Source organism: Neolamprologus brichardi, chromosome 6 (assembly GCF_056152115.1).
Source record: "Neolamprologus brichardi isolate AB-2024 chromosome 6, ASM5615211v1, whole genome shotgun sequence".
Taxonomy (NCBI): Eukaryota; Metazoa; Chordata; class Actinopteri; order Cichliformes; family Cichlidae; genus Neolamprologus; species Neolamprologus brichardi.
In genome coordinates, this window is record NC_142109.1 from 8,916,509 (window position 1) to 8,936,433 (window position 19,925).

The window sequence follows — 19,925 nt, forward strand, 5'->3', positions numbered from 1 at the left end:
CAAAACCATAGACTGTGCATCAATTTTAAACTTCTGACTTCTAGGTGATGTGTTACCACTATTAAATGCATTCGTAGTGCAGAGCATTAAAGGTAAACTTCTTTTTGGATCTTTTGTGTATCAGAAACTCAGTGGGGATGTGGCAGACAACATTAGAGGCTAACTTCAAGCCCATAGCACAAGTCACCATCAAGTGCAGGATCTACCAAGGAGATGCTCTGTCCCCACTGCTGTTCTAGGCCTTAACCCCCTCAGTGAGATCATCAATAAGACTGGCTATGGCTACCAACTACAGAATGGTAGACATAGCCACCTCCTGTACATGGATGACATCAAGCGCTATGCCAAGAATGAACGAGACATCAATTCACTGATCCACACCACCAGGATATACAGCAATGACACTGGAATGTTGTTCGGACTGGAGAAGTGTAGTCGGGTAACCAAGTGAGGGAAGGTAGTCAGAACTGAGGGGATCGAACAACCTGAAGGCAACATTTCAGACATAGAGCACAGTTACAAGTACCTGGGGATCCCACAGGCAAATGGGAACCATGAAGAGGCCGCTAGAAAAGCTGCAACCACCAAGTACCTGCAGAGGGTCAGGCAAGTCCTGAGGAGTCAGTTGAATGGTAAGAACAAGATCCAGGCTATGAATACCTACACACTGCCTGTGATCAGGTACCGTGCTGGGATAATAAGCTGGCCAATCCTTTACTGGAAGCAGTCACAGCCTGCAGACTTTCATTCAGATGGTCTGACTGATTTAAACGAGATGTTTCTGGTTTTTTTATTATTATTATTTCTCTCCAGTGATATCACGTGCTTACTGGGATTCTCTCTATAAAACTGTATTTCTTTACCTTACACTTTAAAGTGCTTTGACATGATTATTGTTGTTGGCATTATATGAATAAAACAAAACTGTGTCCTGTGTGATTGTTGTTGTTTTTGATTGTTTGTTTTTAAATGTGTGGAAATTTCTCCTGTATAATGTGGTGCTGTGTTTCGGGTCACTATCTTGTAGAAAGCAACCGTTTCTTAACAAGTCAGTCCACGGTGGGTGTCATGGGGTTATAAAATAGGGGAGGAAGCTAATGTGTTTAATTACAGATCTTACACGTTCTAATTACAAAGTCACCTCCAAAGTTCATTTTCTCCCACATGTTTGAGAAATGGTGTCATCCGCTTTCCCGGTATATTTTCATTTGTTCCGCATTTCCTAAACTTTTTTGAACCTATAGACGTAAAACCTGTTTACGTGTTCATAGCATTCATTTTTAGTCTTTCGAGCACTCCTAGTGGGGCGTAAGTATAAAAGCTCTAATGAACTGCTCCCTCTCATGTCTCCATGCCGCCTGCGGTCATTTTCCTGTGTAGACTTTACGCACTGGATTCCTTCCTCTCTGAAATGTCGTGTGGAAAAGCCTGGAGGCGGCGTAAAACCTTCCCATCCGCAAGCCTCTGTCCATTCTGCGGTACAGGACAGGCTGCCTCTCACACACACGTGTGTCTAATTTAGGTGAGTGTGCTGCGCTGTGCCCCTGACAGCGCAGCGGTTTCCGTTACAAGGAAATGATGGAGGAGGAAAGTTTCTGACGCCTCTCTGCCTTCTCTCTCTCTCTCTCCCTCTCAGGGGCAGTCCACAGGAAAGACTGGAGCTCATTAATCATTTGCGCAGTTTGCTCGTCCTCCTCGTAACATGTACATGTTGTCAGTGTAAAAAAAACTGCATGTGTTTTGGATTAAAAGGGTGTCCTACACTGAAATGTCTCACCATTGGAAATGCAGCTCCACGCCTGTCTGTTGCTTTTTATCGTCACAACAGGTAAGAACGTCCGCCCGCCGCTGACATGTTAGATGCTATTGTGCTATTTGCTATTCTTTTGTCTTTAAATTAGGCTAAATCAAAGTGATATGCACACTGTCGGTATGGAATAGCGTTTTGTTCTCGGATCAACCTCAATATTATTGGGGTTAGTCAATGGAAATAAGATGTTCTGTAAGCTCTGAAATTCTCTGTTTAAATTATCCTTTTGGTTGTACTTCCCTCAGCTTATTCCCACAAATCCAATTTGAACTGCACAAGTCTAGCAAGGTTTTTCTCTTTCTCTTCTCAGATAAAGCGCTGGCCTCTTCATATCATCACTGTGGTGGAAATGTCAGCTTGGACCAAAAGCCTGCTGGTCACATCAATCTCACTTTGGCTGGACTGTTTACTAACAGCAGCAGTCTCGACCCCATGATCCTGCAGTCTGACAAAACCTCACAGGTTTCAGTTTGCACTTGGGTGATAGATATCCCTTTGGGAGGGCAGGTACTCTTAAAGTTAGTATGGTTGGAAAATGGTTCAAGTATATCAGTGCGCTGTGTCTGGAAGGAAGAAGATCGAGCCTTGGCCAGCGGGGGCAAGGCTCTGCTGTCTGGTTGTGACAAGAACAAAGCCAACCTCACTTGGACAGGAGCAGGACGTTCTTTAAATGCAGTTCAGCTGGCTTATTATGGTGAGAAAACATTCCTACAATAACCAGCCACTGCTTAGTCCTATCACGAGAATCATAATGACATTTATTTCTGGTATTTTTAGAGCTGTTTCTGCCTCCTGATGTTCTCAGTGAATACATGAAATATATTCATGATTTACAGTAGGAGTCGGGTTCAGCAGTGTATAGTTTAACATGCTGTGAAAATGTGTTGTTCCAACTGTGCCGTGAGCTGGGAATCTGTCGGAAAGATCTTATCTCCCTCTGTAGTGTTACATAGAGCAATGTTATGTTGTTGTGATTTCCACTCTGTCTCTTCTCACCCTGTCTCTCTCTGTTATTGTGTTTGTTCCTGGTTTTCCAGTCCAGGAAGATGAGAGGAATTCCTCGGAGGACCACTCAACCCAACATCCAGACTTAGACCCCACTCAATGGTTTCCAACAGGAACCAGCTTTACAAGTAGTCCTCCTGTTGATCAAGAAGTGGCGAGAGGCACGAAGGAGGGCAGAGATCACACCTACAATGGTCTGGAGAGGAGTTTTGCACCTCTGTCTGTGTCTAGTGCCTCCTCTCTGGATCAAGGACTGCTGAACCCCACCTCATCCCAGCAGGGACTCCCTGTCGCTGGGAGAAGTGATAGGGAAACTCTCCCTCTTCCTGAGGAAAAACCAGACAATGGAGCGGAAACATCTGGAGCTGCTCACCTCACCGATGGGCCCATGGCTGCCAGAAATACAACACACCCATATTTTCAGCATGGACTTAGTGCAGGCCCCAATACCAGCACACCCTCAAACCCGACTGAAAAAAGCCTTCAAACTCTGATGGCGTTGACAGAGGAAACAGCCAGTAGTTCAGCTCTCGTGTTTGGCAAAGCTATACAAGATACATCCATTCAGACATCTGAAAACACAGGCAAAGATGTTGCCACACAAATGGATCAAAGAGTGTCCAGCGCCAGCGTTCCTCTCCGTACTTCTGCTCCAGCTGAGCTATCTTCCTCCAGGACAGGTCATACAGGCATAACCGCACATGGTGTGAGTGTTAGTGGGACATCTGGAGATGAACGGCCTCATTCCTGGAGGAGCCAGAGAAGCACAGACAGACATAATTCTGACCTGACCTTTGCTGTCACTTCTGACCCTTTAAAATCCTCCATCAAAACACTGCAGGATGACTTCAGTGCACAAACCCACACTGAACCCACTGCATCATCATCATCTTCAGAAGTTTACAGCGGCACTCATTCATTCAACACCCACTTCACAGAGCTCAACAATGTTGTTAGCACTGTGGAGGCTGATCCAGTTCATCCAAACATAAGTCAAATTAACTCATTTGTATCTGTTGCTGCTGCTCAGACTGTCACATCTGAGTTGCCTGATAAGTTTGAACAAACTGAGATGACGCTCCCATCTTCCACAAGGAGTCTAACAGACTCTCCTCAAAGCACAGAGAGCCCCACACATTCTGCTTACACGTCATCTTCATTTACACAGACAGACAAAGAGACACAAACGGCAGTAGAAAGCGCACGCAGAAATATCATTGATGCGCACCCGACTACAAACACTACCCCTTCCCCACCTGGTATTACCAAGGCTTACAGTTGGACTTCAGGGTTCAACGATTCTTCTTCTACACCCAGGGCAGCGCTGACCGTGGGAGGTGTAACCCAAAACTCAGCCATCACAGGAACCACTGGAGTGACATACACTCTGCATCCTGCTCACACACTCCTACGTGATGACTCGCCCACAGATTCTACTGCTGTTGCTGTTTCATCATCCACCACATCCACAGAGTCCTCTACAGCTTTGTACACACTCCACACACACAGTACGTTTCCTGATAGTTCACACCACGCCTCGTCTGTGTCTCAGTCCACGGACCACACAGTCAGCAAAACCACGCCTTCACCTCCACGAATGTCACCTCCTACACACAATCACCCGCCTCCTCCGACTTCTACTAATATGTCACCAACACGTAACCAATCCCAACCCCTAATTATTACTACTACACATACTCCTCTCCCTTCTACTGTAACATTAGATTATGGACATGGAGATGGAGAAGTACAAGTAGAAAAGTATGATAAGTTCTGGCAGTGGTCTCCCAGCAGCACGACCACACGCACTCCCACATCTGGACTACCACAGCAACCTCCACAGCGGACAACCATGCATCCCAGCCAGGAGCCCTCTTCTGCTTTAACCTCCACACCCGCTCGAAGCTCCACAAACAGTCCCAAGTTCTACATCGTGCCAGATCAGCCTGCTGCCATAAGAGGTACTTCCCAAACACCACTGAAGTGTTTTACATTTAGGTTAATATCCTGATTATATATCCAGAAGTCCTGAAATTAGTTTATTTACTTGTTCTGTCCAGTGGAGTCAGTTGAGCTGCTGCTGCAGATAGTTGTAGAAGAGCCCATGTTGGCTTCAAATGTCAATTTGGAGAACGACACTACTACCTGGGTGAGGGATTGTACAATAACACACACACTGGCACCAAAAAAGCCAAAATAATCAAATAATTAAGTATTTGTGACTTCAGCTGAGTAGTTTCTACAGAGTTCTCAATTAAGGTTTCTTTCAGATGAAGCCATACCTACAGAAAGCCCCAGGGTTCAGCCGGCTGCTGGGAGTCTGGAGCAGGTGAGGTGGTGCAGACAAGCTGAAAACGAAAGGCACCTCCAGGCTCTTTCTAGGTTTCAATTAGCTCCATCTTGTCTCTCAATATGTACTGTCCATTTCTCAGTTTTGTGTGTTTCCTATCCCAGGTTATGGGAAGTTAAATACATCATTGCCACTAGGGGAAGATATAAACTCTCAGATATAAGTAAAGACAATTAAAACACCACAAAATGCACCAGAGTTAAACATCATTAGGAAAAAAAAAGGGGGGGGAAAACATAATAACTTCTTCATCAGCCTTCTGCATTTTTCTCCCCTTTCCTAAGTATTAACATCATTTTTTTTTACCCATGCAGCTAATGGGACTTTGGAAACTAAAGTCAGTGTCCATTAAATTATGTAATGGTCTCTAACCTCTATGTTGCTTTCCTGACGTTAATTTTATTAGCTATCCCTCAGTTTGTCAACGGGGCTCAGATAATTTCCCAACTGGAATGTTTTGATCTAACTAAAGCACAGTGGAAATTGTAATTGGGTTATGCTTTGGGATCGGTCACAGAAAGTTGCGTAAAAAGAGGTACAGAAAGCAAATCTCCAGTTCTGTTTTTGTTCCAGTGGCCGTGCAGTGCAGAGCCTGCTGGAGTTCAAAACCAGCAGAGCTCTGGAGTGGCTCAGCATGACAGAACCCACATCACTGCTGGAGCGTACTGGCCTAGCCCAGGCTGTTCGCAACAAGAGGACATTCAGGACTTCCAGGATCACCAACATCACAGTCGGAGGTAAGCCTGTGTTCGCGTGCCTGTCTGCAGGCAGCTGACTGAAGCCCCGGTGGCTGAGCAGTTTGGGAGGAGTCTGGTTGCCTTTTCATGCACATTGTTCTTAATATCTTTCCGTTCATTTCCTGTCATCTCTCTGCAGACGACAGGGTGTTTGAGTTTGTCATCAATGTCAAAAATTGACACCAAGATGTCCCGAATTTCTTCATTAACCTGAGAGAAAGTTCAGTTTTTTAAGCTTCTTTATTCAATTAACCCAGATACAGGAAAACTGATGTAAACATCATAATTCAGTTAGCCTGACTCAGTTAAGCACAAAATCTAATTATGAAAAATCTAATTATTCTACCTGGCTTGGTCTAACAAACTTTTTCTTCTTTACTATAGCGTGGAGTCATTTTATTGGTTTCCATTTTAATGTTTGGCATCAGAAAAAATCTACAATGCAGAAGTGCTGCAGTGTAGTTTAAATAGTCGTTTGGTAAGAAACGCAGTAGGTTCAATGATTCATTTTTGTACTGCATGCTTGTTAGAGGCATAACATGTGAGGAGAGCACATGCTACAGACATCTTCACCAGAAAAGCAAGAGTGATGTCATGTAGCTTTAAGATGAGAATTATTCTAAAAGTGGGGAAACTTGATAATAAATTTTTATATTTCTCCAGGTGAGAAAGTAAAACCTTTTAGATACTGAAAATGTGGCCAGTTCATTTCTATTTTCAGGGGATGCTCAGCCATCGAAACTCATGTCATGAAGCACTTGATGCGCATTTCTTGTGCTGATGTTAATGCCAGAGGAAGTTTGGAGTCAGAGTGTTGGTGACTTTTACACACTATGTACCTCACCACTTTGTGACTTTATGTGATCTGTTACTTTGGTGACTGAGTTACAACTACCTGGTGTGGTGATCCCTTTTAAATGGTGGAAATCTTGGACGGAAGAGATTTGACAAATTGAATTATTGCAATGAAAACATCCTTGCAATAACAGTCCAACACTTGAATTCAGTTAACTCTTTAGAAAGACACTTTTTTTTTTTCACAACTCAGAGTCCAGGGCCACACCTGTGGTCACAGGACTGAAAACAGCTCAAAGATCAAGCGATGTAACCTTTTGTCCATACAGTGCACATACTAGTAACAATTTTTTGAAATACGGATTACTGTTTAGACCAAATAAGAAACATTATCAGCTGGTTAATGGAGAACCTAATCAACAATTGTTAAGTCTCAAGTATCTCAAGTACAACTGAAAATTCAGCCTTGTGACACATTAGCTTAATGTGTAATTGCATGATATTCATGTGTTTACTAAAAACTTCAGTGCCTGTCTGCTTTTTGGATGCATATATTATTACAGTGAGATCACTTTATGATAAGAAAATAAAAAAATGGCACCACCTTTATTATTTTCTTTAATTCTTTTTAAACATGCTTTCCCCTCAGGTCTGCAGGGCGACATCTGTGACTGGTTACTGCAGTGCTCTGCAGGATATAAGTGTGTTTCCCAGCCTGGCACTGCCAACTACAGCTGTTCCTCAGTCTGCCACTTTGACTACTGCCACCATCACGGCATCTGCACACACCATCCACACCAGCTTCCAGTTTGCCGGTAAGAACGTTAAAAGAAAAAGCAAATCTTTTTGTTCATCCAGGAATATTTTGTTTGCATGTGTAAATGACTTGTATTTGGGCATTAGCTGCCTTGCAGGTGACGATTTCTGGTTCATGGGTGAGAGGTGCGATGTCAGAATGACCCGCGCACGTCTCATTGGTGCGTGCCTTGCCATCTTACTCATCATAGTGACAGTGATCATCATTGTGGCATTTGTGGCAGTGCGACGCTATCGAGCAATTCTGATCCAGGCCAAAGTAGACCAGACTCGCAGCAGGTAGGAAAAGACTTTTATTAAGACACACCTACAGTTCAGGCATGTGCATATTTTGTTAATTATACAGTTTTTCTAATTTTGCCTTTCTGCACCACCACAGTGGATTTTTAAAATGAATATATTTATATATTAATTAAAACTGAATGATTGCTCTTCAGTCACATCTTGTTTGCTTTTAGATCCATTGTGGTTTTCACTGCAAAGGTTACATATTTTTTGGATGATAAGTATTTCCATAAACCTTAAAATTTATAGTAAAAACGTGCATATTTATGACGTACAGTAAATCGCAGTACTCACATTAGGTGAAAGTATTCTGTTGTGATCCACGAGAGAAAAACCAGAGACTGACATAAACGCACATGCTCTTCAGTAACTGTAAACACTCATTACCACTAGGTGGCACAGTCTAGCTGACAACGCACATACTAAGGATGAAGGTGGAACTGGACTGCTGGCTCAATCTGAATGTCTAACCTCCACATATGCTGACAGCTGAGCACACAGACACAGTCATTGATACTGTGACATGTTTCATTAGGGTGCTGGGCCAGGAGATGAGGAATCCTATTAGACAAGATGTTCCTGAACGGAAATTCCTCCTACACAACTAATATTAGAGGTGTATGCATGGTAATATTAGTAAATCCAGCATAAATGCAATCTCAATTCTGTGTACTTTCTTTTGTTTGTTTTTAAACCACGGGTGTTCCTCCAAGTGTAGTCTGGAAAAAATGACCTTGTAGTTTTGGATGGTTCTAATATGATGGCGTGCAGAGACTTGGATTCAGCTTCATGAAAGTCTACCTACAAGGATTCTTGTGTCGAAGCACTTTTCATTTGAACCTTAATAACAAACTGAGACTGCAAGAGGCAAAAGCATATCGATCTTAATCAAGATACTGTTTGTTTGACTGAATATTGAACATGTACAAAGATCTGACAGGAAGTAATAAGTCTGAAGCTAAGCCTTACGTCCAGTATGTCTACTTAGAGTAGGAAATGTGTGTTTTCCAGGAAATTGGGACCTCTTTGGAGTTATTTTTTAAACATCCCAAGAATAAAAGTAGCTCATGATTGCTTGAGTTTAGAGAAACTTTGCAAAGCATTTTATTTAGCACAGGAAAATATTTTAAAATTAGCCTAAAAGAAGTTATCCCAGAGGATTTTTATACAAATAATGGGGAGGATTTACCTTTTATGACTATACTAAAACACTGCTAAATGCATTTTTTTTATATTTTTGTTTTTGAGTTCATGATGACTCCAAATAATATTCATTTAGTTATATAGCACCAAATCACAACAACAGTTACCTTAAGGCGCTTTATATTGTAAGGTAAAACAAATACATCAGATATGCTGAACAGTTCTGGCGTTTCTATAATCTTTGTGCAGCACTGATGAACACAAATATCGCAGCTGTCAGTCACAATTGGTTATACATCTTAGAGCAGTAATCTCCTGCCAGTATACAGAGTGTACACAAACCCTGGTTGTAAACTAGAGTTCATTACAAAACTGCTGACAACTACTGGTTTCAGGGCAATGGCTGGGTTTTAAAGGTGTTTATAAGTGGAACTTACACTATTAAAATAACTTGGAAAAAATCACAATACAAAACAATATAGTTTTATATTGTTCTTGATCTGCAATGTTTTAAACAAATCTGTTAATGTTTCTTCTTACCTACTGATCTATTTCTGGTAAATGGAAAGTTATTCACTGGCAAGGAGCAGTCATGTGCCACTGTGACACATCAGTTCATTCATGAAACATAACATCATCTGTATGAGCGGGGTCATCTCCGACCTTTCTGTTGTCATAGGAGTTCTTTGTTCCTCGGTGAAACTGAGCAGCTTTGTGAAGAGCTTTTAAGAAGAAACTCTTTTTAGGGGTAAAATAAGAGCTTCTATGAATGCCACAGAGATAAGGTTCAAGTTATGACCCCACCTTGTAAAAGGGCTGTCTCCCATCGACTAGGTTGATTTTTTTTTTTTTCCTTCTTGAAATTTTGTTCATGTGAAACGTTTAAAGCTGGCACACAATTGTTAAAAAAAGGAAAACCCAGATTGCAAAGAGAAGCAACAACAACAAGCATTGTACCCTGTGACCTCTCACGATTTTGTTTGCGCAGCTATCGCAGATTCAACCACTTTGATGAGCTGTCAGGTCGCTTCTGGTTGCGCTCGTGGGCGGGATCGGCAGACTCATTGGACAATCCTGCCTTCACACGCTCCGATGAGTTGCTGCATCTGCGAGCGCTTGACCGCCCCTGCTGTTACCACGACGACACGCTGTCACTGGCTTCCACCTGCCCCAGCCATGGAACACGAATCAACACAATCTACCCCCACAGGTATATACAGCGCGCACACACACACACACACACACACACAGTTCATTGTCTGACAGTGAGTTGTGTGTTCCAAAATGTGGGAGAGTTTTCAGTGAAAAGCTTCTCTGTTCTCACCAATGCCACTCTTGAAGCTTAAAAACAAACTTGGTTCACAGTTATCAGTGATGGTCACTGGTCACCTTGGAATATTTACATGTTTTAAAGCCAGTAAAGCTAAAACTGTTTCTTACTGACATTTTTTTTTTTTTTTTGTATTGACAGCATATGGGATATAAGGAATTCTATATTCGGATTCTAAATACCATGTTACTTTGGACCCTAAGGTCAAACTTTCATAAAATGTCTTTTATCTTAAAACTGCTTAAAATTCTTCTGCCTGTGTTTGCATTGGCAGCATTTAGGAAATGATCCTGGTACATGGGGATTGTAAATCTCACATCGTAGCTTGCATCCAAATATCATGTAACATTTGACCTCTGACTTCCCTTTTACATTTCAAACCTGCCTTTTTTTCAGTCTTACCCCAAAATGTGTTATAGCTTTAAAGAAATCGTTGTCAAGAGAATGAGCTGCCTAGTAAGAAATACACTGTAATAAAATATTATATAATCGGCTCAAGTTATTCATGTCCCAGTCACTCTCCAAATGCTCCAGAATGGCATCAACAGCATAGGTCAGGTGGGGAATATCAGACTCTAGTAGCCTGATAAATCAATTATTAAAATAAGAAGAAATTGAAACTAATAAATCACTCACCGTATAGATGTTTTGGAGAGGGGACAATCTATTTTTGTAGTGGACATGTTGTTGTTGTTGTTGTTGTTGTTTTTTAAGACTGTAAAGCTGGCCATTTTAACATGGATGGGAGTCTGTGGACATTGACTTGCTTTTGGAGCCAGCTTCAAGTTGCCATTAGAGAGCATGCAGTATTTGGCACTTCAGCAGAAGCCGCAAATGCCTTCTGTTCACCACCTCTGCATCTCACTAATACATGGTAGTTTCAATAAAATGTCAGATTTTGATACATAAGCACAGAGTCCAAATTTCTAGTCAGTTCCTGGAGAGTTAATGTTGAAATGGAGTTTCTAATTAAACTCTGTGAGGCATTAGCATGAGCTCTAAATGTGTGTGAGGTGCTTTTAATTGCCAGTTCCCACAGCAGCTAACTCTAATGAATGTATCATGTGCAGCAGAGGTTTCTCCCAGAAGTAGGATGTTAGGGCATCAGTGGACTGGGCCTCCAAAGTAATCCAAACTAAACTCACTTCATACAGTTTGGGATAAGTTGAACTGGATAGGAAATGAAATGAACTATCCATAATTAACTGCAGGACTTAACACAACATAATAATTAGTACATAAATGCAAAATACACTTGAGTCTAGTTTAAATGTTAATAAGTAATCTCTCTAAAAACCCACTCATTCAAAGATTTCACTACTCTCTTCCCTAACTGTTGCTTAAAATATCTACTAATTTGAACTTGAAGTGTTTAAATAATGTAAATAATCCTTTTGCACCCTGTAGTTCCCAGTATGGATGGAGGGGGAGTGAGATGAGCATGGGGGATGGTGTGCTGGACTCGGGTAAGGCCAGTGACCTTTCAGTGTGTAGCTGGCCAGTGGAACCCATTCACTGGACTCCATTTCCACTTCTGCAGCAACTGGCTTCTCACAGGACACCCACAGTGAGTGTGTGACTGTGCATGTGGTTTCCATGAGAGTTTCGGTAAGATACAAACGTCTGTGTGGTTTCACAGTTTGAATGATGCGATGTTTCTCTATGAAACCAGGTCAGGGTGTCACGACCACGGTCCTACTGTGAAGGCATGGAGCTTGTAGACATGGGGAAGAGCTGGACTGCTTAACTTGCATATGGAGGATTCAATCTGTTCTGACACTGGTTTTTACAGTTTATTAATGCATTGTAAAGTTAAAATATTTGTGTTTTGTTAATAAAAAAAAAAGTAAGGCAGTAAATGTATAAATGTGTACATATTTCTTTCTTTTTTTGAAAGATTAAATCTGTTTCTGATGCTGAGATGTTAACTGCATGTCTGTCATGTGTGGTACAAGGTCTTGGATAATGTTATACTGTTACTCAGGGCATCAATATATTGTATTTACTTTTGGAATTAAAGCCATCAAAGGATATTTATACTCTACTTACTTCCAATAACAACTGAAGACTTTACACTTACGAATACAATAATAAAATAAAAACACAAAGATGTTCTCACATTTTAGTACAGACTAATTGATTTAAGTACTAGCTGAAACATTTTTAGTTACCACCCCTGCTTTCTACATATTTTGCTTCCAAGGAGCAGGACTTTTTTGTAATTTTCCAAGTGTTGATGAACAATAGTTCTCCAGGCTTTCTTCGAAGTTCCTATTTGGACACTGGCTGTTTCCTGACAGGAGAGATGCATCAGGATCTTCACCTGATCCAGTTGATCCATCAGTGGAAAGGTCAAGAAGTCCTAGTTAAGGAAAGGAAACTGGGAGAAAAAGGTGAAGTGTGCCTAATTTCATAAGAAGTGTACTGAAAATCAGTGGCAGCAAGTCTGATGAAGGGGTAAATCCAAACTGGAATTTATGTATTTTTTTGGTTCACATCATTGTCTTTTTATGAAGGAGGTAGGGAGAGCGCTACCACAGTGAGTGTCTACATTAATCTGTAAAACACATTGGAGGCTCTGTCATGATTTGGAGCTGCATTTCAGCCAGTGGTGATGGAGATCTTGTCAGAATTGATGGAATTATGAACACAGAAGAAGTGCTGTCAAATTTAGATCCACCATGCAATACCATCTGGAAAGCATCTAATTGGCAACAAGTTTATTTTTCAGCATGACACTGATCCAAACACATTCCTAATACAGTAAATGCATACCTGGGTAGAAAAACACACAATGAAAGATTATGAATCGGCCTCCCCAGAGGCTGGACCTCAACATTACGGAAGCAGTGTGGGATCATCTTTACAGAGAACAGAACAAAAAGCAGTATAACAGAGAAACAAGAAAGCTTTGAATGTCCTTTAGAAAGCCTCCAGAACTATTCCTGAAGACGACTTAAATAAAGTATGAGAAAGCTTGCCTAAGAGTTCAGACTATGTTGGAGAGTAAGGATTGTCATACAAAGTATTGACTTTCGAGTTTCTTAGAATTGTACAAACTCTGTTTTTGCCTAAACAAAATATAAAGAAATGAGGTGACGCAAGCATAATACTGCATATCATTATTGTTCCTAATCTTGTAGCCCTGTATCTCATCTGTTAGGGGCCTAAAAGAAAGGTTGTGTGTCCCTGTGACTCTAAGATAGGACATAATATTTTAGAATTAAAAATTCAGTAAGCTTAAAGGTTGACAGAAGACATCGTGCTAATGCCTTACATTATTCACATGAGATGCATTGTTATTTCACAGTAATAAATGTGCTATTATTTACTAAATGCGGTTTCTCTGATTTTCATTTTAGCTGCAGTAATAGCTAAAAGACCACTAACGACTTAATTTTGTGGCTTCTTCTAATCTAATATTTTAGTGTTTCCTATACCTTCTTTCATTCTCGTTTTTTCTACTGCAGCACAGGCATACCACACATACACGAGCCCCGCCCCCTCAATGCTGTGTATGAAACTCTGCTGGAATGTGACCATTAAGCGACTGGAAACATGGTGTAGATTGAAACAGGTAAAGTATGCATACTGAGCATACATGGTGCTCACATACAGAAAAAGAGAGTGGCTTGGAGACTTAATGGGAGTTTAAAGGGAGAGGGTGGGGAGAGAGGGGGGATGAGTGAGAAGTGGACAGAAGCTACCTGCCAGCTTCTTCCATATACGGTCTTAGTCAGAGCTGGCCTTACCCAGGACTGTGAGTTTCTCTGACTGTGTGAGTGAGCAATGCAGGGAGGGAGTGCCTACATTTATGTGTTGTAATGCGTGCATGAGTCATGCACGCTGCCTAGTTTTGAAATTGCTGAAGGAAAGGCGTGAGATTGAGAAACTTCTGTCTGGATAGAGAACAAAGTTTAAAAGATTATTTTAAAAGATACATTTAATCTTTTAAAACTGTGATTGAAACATAAATCGGATAAAGAATACAGAAGAAAATGTGAGCGGTAACAGACAAACATGGCCTTAAAAAGGGAGATTCATTCATTTCCTCAGAGTGGTCACATGACCGGAGCAGCGCATTCTTCCCCCCATGTGACTCTCTCCAATATCTCCTTATATGGACGTCATCCAAAGGAACTCTTAAAGGGATGGTGGTGCCCTGGGTCTATACTTGGTGTGTGTGTGTGTGTGTGTGTGTGTGTGTGTGTGTGTGTGTGTGTGTTTAACGTCAATTCAAAGCAGGATAATGCTGAGCAGAAAAGCCAGTTCTCTGATCACCTGATCACCTACCTACACCTAGCTGTGTGTGTGTGTGTGTGTGTGTTTGCATGTCTGTGTGGTCACTTCCTCCATCTGTAGAAGTGAGGCACTTTAAAAGCTTGCTTCCTGTGCCTTTTGGTGATCCAGCTCCCATATATCCTTATTAGGAACACACAGGGCCTGTGAGAATTCCTAATGTAAGTTTATGAGGCTTTGTCCGGTGCCCTTATTGAGTTAAAGCCCATCCAGCCACCTAATCTCTAGTCAACTTATAAAATGAGCCTTGGAGAAGGATTTTCATTATAAAAATTAAAAAAAAAAAAAAATCAACAAAGCATTGAAATAGTTTCAGGCCAGAGGCAAACAATGGTGTGTGAAATACCTGCCTTTGTGTAGGCTGTATGCATACCAGAAGTGAATCATGTTCCTGAGTAATCAATCCAGGCCTAATTGTTTTTATTTTGACACTTAATATAAGTATGTTCTGAAAATAACACGCCTGTTCATCACACGTCATTCACATGATTAATCAGCCCCGTAAACTCAATTGCGCAATTCCTGCGAGGTGATGAATGAAAAGGTAAGACATTTACAGTCTCAGTTTTATTTGTCATATGCAAGTTAGCACAGGGTCAGCATTGCAATGAAATGTATTTGACGAGCAGAAGACAGTCACTCAGCAGACTGGTACAGTAAAAAGCAGTAAAGTGCAAAATATTAATAAAATATAGTAAAAGAAAAAAGATTTAACAGTTAACAGACTAAATATATATATATATATATATGTATATACATATATATATATATATATAGTCTTGTTACAGTCATGCCCTAAATATTACCGCAACTCAGTCTGGATACATGCATTACTGTCAGTCTGCACTGTGTGGGTTTGTGTGTGTGTGACGCTGGTGTGCTGGGGCAGAGGAGTCAGACAGACGGTTAACCGTGCTGTCAGTGACCCTGAGATTAAACACCATCCCCAGTCCTGTCACCACAAACAAGCATCTGCAAACAAATGGGAAATGGAATGGTGAAATCGTCTTCTGAAGCATTCCCTGACCCCGTTAAGAGCACTCATTCATGTGTATATTATATCACTGAGGCTATAATCACGATGATCCTGGCATCGTCACAATGTAGAGGATGTAAAAACGACATAACTATAGGCTGGATTAATTCAGTCTATTAAAGTAATAACTAATACATGCTCAGGGACCATTCAGTGCTTTGCAGCAGGGGTTGTGGGATTTGTCATCCACTAGTCTGTATCCCACTTATGTATTATTATCACATTATGGCAGACAGTTTAAAAAAATCAGCAGGTTTACTGAACACTGAACGACCCCGGATTGATAACTTTTAGGGGGTATATGGGTTAGTTTAGTGGAACTTGTCCCCCCCCACTGCTATGTCAGAGCGCACAAACCATGATCTGCATGCGCCACACCCAGTGGATGGAGCCGAACCAATCAGCGGGCGCCGTGCGGAAAGTTCTCCTTTTATGGAGAGGGGCTGCAGCACGAGCCCTCATAAAAATCCTCCAATTTATTGGCCTTCATTGCAGTCAAGTTCAGACACTAAATCCTACCGGAGTGTAGCGCTCAGTCACAGTTCTCCTACACCGCAAACCCTCCCTCACACAGGTAAGACAACTGGGGAATGTCGGTGGAAGTTTCTTCCTCACATTTTAACGCTTTAATGTAACATTTTAAACAGCGAGTGTTTTCTTTTTATATATATATATCACTGCTTAGCTTACGAAGCAAGTCTTTTTCTCATTCGAGACGTCTTTCAAGCTGAAGCCACTTGCTAGGCTTTACGGTGTTCCTATTATTTTGACCGCCACAGTTTTAACCATGTAACGGTTCGGTTTAGAAATGTGATGACATGATGCCGCTTATGTTTAAGAGGGTGTGAAATAACCTTGCCACTCGATGCTGTCATCACTTTGTAGTCCGACAAATCAAGACTACGTTTTAAGGGGAAAAAAAGCTTGACCTTCTCGCTTACATGTAAGCATCCACTGTGGCAGGTCTGCAGCTCTGGTGTCTCCGGTTTCAAACATTCAAACACCAGAGCAGGCAAATGCAGATTAGCTGGATTAGGTTTATAGAGACTTTACTAATTTTGTAAGTAGAGCTTCTGAAATTAAGGGTTTTTGCTTTGTCACTGCAGCTATCAGTTAATGTGCAAATCCTGGTGCGTCTGCTTTAAAGAAATGTGCGAAGTTGGCTTTTTGTTCGTGTAACCTTGCAAATGCGGCAGTCACGACGTTTATATCAGATTTAACTGTGATTTGTTCGTTCAGCTGCTAAAGGGGTTTGTGTGGTTAACGGTTATGGTGAGCTCGGTGAAGGGAGTGGTCGCTTGTCGGTGTCATTTGAGGTTTAGCGACACACGGGGCGGCTTCCGGGCCGGTCTACAGCAGTGTCTAAACTGCATTCACTTTTGCCTTATATGGCCATGGCCAGCCCGAGTGAGAAACTGCCTTTGTTTCTCAGCTCTGGATTAGGACTCAACCTTGCGCCACTGCGACATCCAGCGTCCGTTCTCAATAACGTCAAGACTTCATCCAGGCTGTCTGCCAGATGTATCGCACACTACTGCTGAACGTTAGGATTAAAAATCCTTTCCTCCGTCTTGTTTCTTCTTCATACAGAAAATGGAAGACGAAATTGCCGCCCTCGTTGTTGACAACGGATCTGGTATGTGCAAAGCTGGCTTTGCAGGAGATGATGCTCCACGTGCTGTGTTCCCCTCCATTGTTGGACGCCCCAGGCATCAGGTACATATTCCTTAATAAACCTCACATACCTTGTAACCTTTTTGTAACTGCTGACCTTTTCATAATCGCACTCCTCTTTGCATTCCTAGGGTGTAATGGTTGGTATGGGCCAGAAGGACAGCTATGTTGGTGACGAGGCACAGAGCAAAAGAGGAATCCTGACCCTCAAGTACCCCATTGAGCACGGAATTGTCACCAACTGGGATGACATGGAGAAGATCTGGCATCACACCTTCTACAATGAGCTGAGAGTTGCCCCTGAGGAGCATCCAGTCCTGCTCACAGAGGCCCCCCTGAACCCCAAGGCCAACAGGGAAAAGATGACGCAGGTAACAAGAGCTGACACCTTGACGAACTTCCCCCTAAGTCAGGAAACTGTTGAGCTGCAGTGCCCAACAACAGGAAACAGTGTTGCCACTCGGGTGTTTCTTCCCCTGCTCAATCTGTCTTTCCTCATCCTCCTTCAACCCTCCAGGTTTCCTCTGCCCTCGACTGATCTTTTCAGCTCTGCAGATGCTTCAGGTTTCTATCTCTGCACTGTGATGCATCAGGAATGAGCTGCAGCATGGGCACTGCTGTTTATAAATTAGACTGAGACTTGTGTTTAACTACACGGGTGTCTGCATGAAGCAATGGATGATAATAGAGCAGTTTGCTGCACTTTAACTTTTAGAGTCATTGTAACAAAGCAGTTTTGAAAGTTTTCTATTGTAGTTGGCATAATACTCAACCCAGTGTGCTGTTCTTTCTATACGACTGAACTAACACATGCGAACTTATTTCAGATTACTCTGACTCTTAGGTTCATTGATCATCTCTTTTCTCCTGCTCTCCTTGCAGATCATGTTTGAGACCTTCAACACTCCTGCCATGTATGTGGCCATCCAGGCAGTGCTGTCCCTGTACGCCTCTGGTCGTACCACTGGTATTGTCATGGACTCCGGTGATGGTGTGACCCACACTGTGCCCATCTATGAAGGCTACGCTCTGCCCCATGCCATCCTCAGGTTGGACCTGGCTGGCAGGGACCTCACAGACTACCTCATGAAAATCCTGACTGAGAGGGGCTACAGCTTCACTACCACAGGTGAGCATGAGGATGGTTTTTGAGACATGATGTGAGGCTTCACGGTTTTTCTTATCTTAACTGTAATGTTTTCTTGTGTCACAGCTGAGCGTGAGATTGTGCGTGACATCAAGGAGAAGCTGTGCTATGTTGCACTGGACTTTGAGCAGGAGATGGGAACTGCTGCCTCCTCTTCATCCCTGGAGAAGAGCTATGAGCTGCCTGATGGACAGGTCATCACCATTGGGAATGAGAGGTTCCGTTGCCCAGAGGCTCTCTTCCAGCCCTCATTCCTTGGTAAGCAGCATCAGCTTTAAGACAAATTGCTGTGATTTGTAAAAAGTTCTTAGCAAGGCTAACCTTAACCCCTAATTTTTCCAACTCTCAACAGGTATGGAGTCTTGTGGTATCCATGAAACTACCTTTAACAGCATCATGAAGTGTGACGTTGACATCCGTAAGGACCTGTACGCCAACACTGTGCTGTCTGGAGGTACCACCATGTACCCTGGCATTGCTGACCGCATGCAGAAGGAGATCACTTCACTGGCACCCACCACCATGAAGATCAAGGTAAAATTCTTGTTCTTTCTGTTTTATTATACATTTATAATAGACTGTATTCATTGCTGACAACTCTACTTCTGCCCTTGCAGATTATTGCTCCCCCAGAGAGGAAGTACTCTGTATGGATTGGAGGCTCCATCCTGGCTTCTCTGTCCACCTTCCAGCAGATGTGGATCAGCAAGCAGGAGTACGATGAGTCCGGCCCCAGCATTGTCCACAGAAAGTGCTTCTAAACAGACTGTCCCCACCCCCACCAAAACACACACTGCTACAAACCCAAACTAGCTCGGCATACATGCCTACACCACCACACTGGTGTATGCTGAGCCTACACCTCTTCCATTTTCCCTCATCACTCTGGCTACGGCACCATGCCCCCTGATGGGGAGAAACTCTGCGGGAAGTACGGTGTAAATGTGTGAGAAACATGATATCCATTGTCGTGTTTGTGTAGGTCATTCCAGTTGTCTTTGTTCACCACCTTATTTGCCTCTATGAAGGTTTATTCTCTGGTGGGCTCGCTGCCCATCAGAACTGTAGTATTGCTTAATATGTAAATTATGTAATCTGAAACTTGTTTTGTTTTTGTACTTTCAGCCTTAAATGATACTTGGTCCAGTTTGTTTTTGTCATCATGCAAAAGACAAGGCTTGTACCTTGTATTGAGGTGTATGAAGGTTTGTGCATAGGGCTTTAAGCCTCTGGTGTACACAACAACCCAATAAAGCGCACATGTCTGACTCAAGTCTGATTTGGTCTTTATGTTGAATGCATCAAAGTAACCTCCTATTCATCATTTGGCCTCAAACTGCACTCTGGGAAAGTTGTTTAAGCTTATGTAAGATTTAGTAAAATGGATCTGAGATGGAGGCTTTGCTGGTATAACTGGCAAAGATCAAGAGGTGTGACACCTGGAAGTTACAAACCATAGTGGATAGAAGGTTAAGTTTGCACATTAAAATTTAATAAA

General features: G+C 42.2%; 2 protein-coding genes across 3 annotated transcripts; both read left to right on the forward strand.

Annotated features, from left to right (window-relative positions):
- The first annotated feature begins 1,245 nt into the window (after positions 1-1,245).
- vap (vascular associated protein) lies at positions 1,246-12,396 on the forward strand. Of its 2 annotated transcripts, XM_006796177.2 has the most exons (12): positions 1,246-1,522; positions 1,637-1,828; positions 2,121-2,504; positions 2,848-4,776; positions 4,876-4,964; positions 5,086-5,144; positions 5,739-5,902; positions 7,347-7,512; positions 7,601-7,792; positions 9,930-10,151; positions 11,679-11,838; positions 11,944-12,396. In XM_006796177.2, the coding sequence occupies exons 2-12, from the start codon at positions 1,786-1,788 to the stop codon at positions 12,016-12,018; spliced, it is 3,483 nt and encodes a 1,160-aa protein (XP_006796240.2). In that variant the 5' UTR covers positions 1,246-1,522; positions 1,637-1,785; the 3' UTR covers positions 12,019-12,396. The 2 variants fall into 2 exon arrangements, with proteins under 2 accessions (XP_006796240.2, XP_006796241.2); XM_006796178.2 differs by lacking the exons at positions 9,930-10,151; positions 11,679-11,838; positions 11,944-12,396 and adding an exon at positions 8,192-8,354.
- A 3,660-nt stretch (positions 12,397-16,056) lies between these two features.
- LOC102799139 (actin, cytoplasmic 2) lies at positions 16,057-19,695 on the forward strand. Its single transcript, XM_006796176.3, has 7 exons — positions 16,057-16,180; positions 17,197-17,322; positions 17,412-17,651; positions 18,163-18,409; positions 18,494-18,685; positions 18,780-18,961; positions 19,045-19,695. The coding sequence occupies exons 2-7, from the start codon at positions 17,200-17,202 to the stop codon at positions 19,186-19,188; spliced, it is 1,128 nt and encodes a 375-aa protein (XP_006796239.2). The 5' UTR covers positions 16,057-16,180; positions 17,197-17,199; the 3' UTR covers positions 19,189-19,695.
- The last annotated feature ends 230 nt before the right edge of the window (positions 19,696-19,925 follow it).

Coding starts and splice junctions, on each gene's coding strand:
- LOC102799139 (XM_006796176.3), top strand. CDS start 17,200: ATGGAAGACGAAATTGCCGCCCTCGTTGTTGACAACGGATCTGGTATG. Junction 18,410..18,493: donor CTACAGCTTCACTACCACAG/GTGAGCATGAGG, acceptor CTTGTGTCACAG/CTGAGCGTGAGATTGTGCGT. Junction 18,962..19,044: donor CCACCACCATGAAGATCAAG/GTAAAATTCTTG, acceptor CTGCCCTTGCAG/ATTATTGCTCCCCCAGAGAG.
- vap (XM_006796177.2), top strand. CDS start 1,786: ATGCAGCTCCACGCCTGTCTGTTGCTTTTTATCGTCACAACAG. Junction 1,829..2,120: donor GCTTTTTATCGTCACAACAG/GTAAGAACGTCC, acceptor TTCTCTTCTCAG/ATAAAGCGCTGGCCTCTTCA. Junction 7,513..7,600: donor CACCAGCTTCCAGTTTGCCG/GTAAGAACGTTA, acceptor TTTGGGCATTAG/CTGCCTTGCAGGTGACGATT.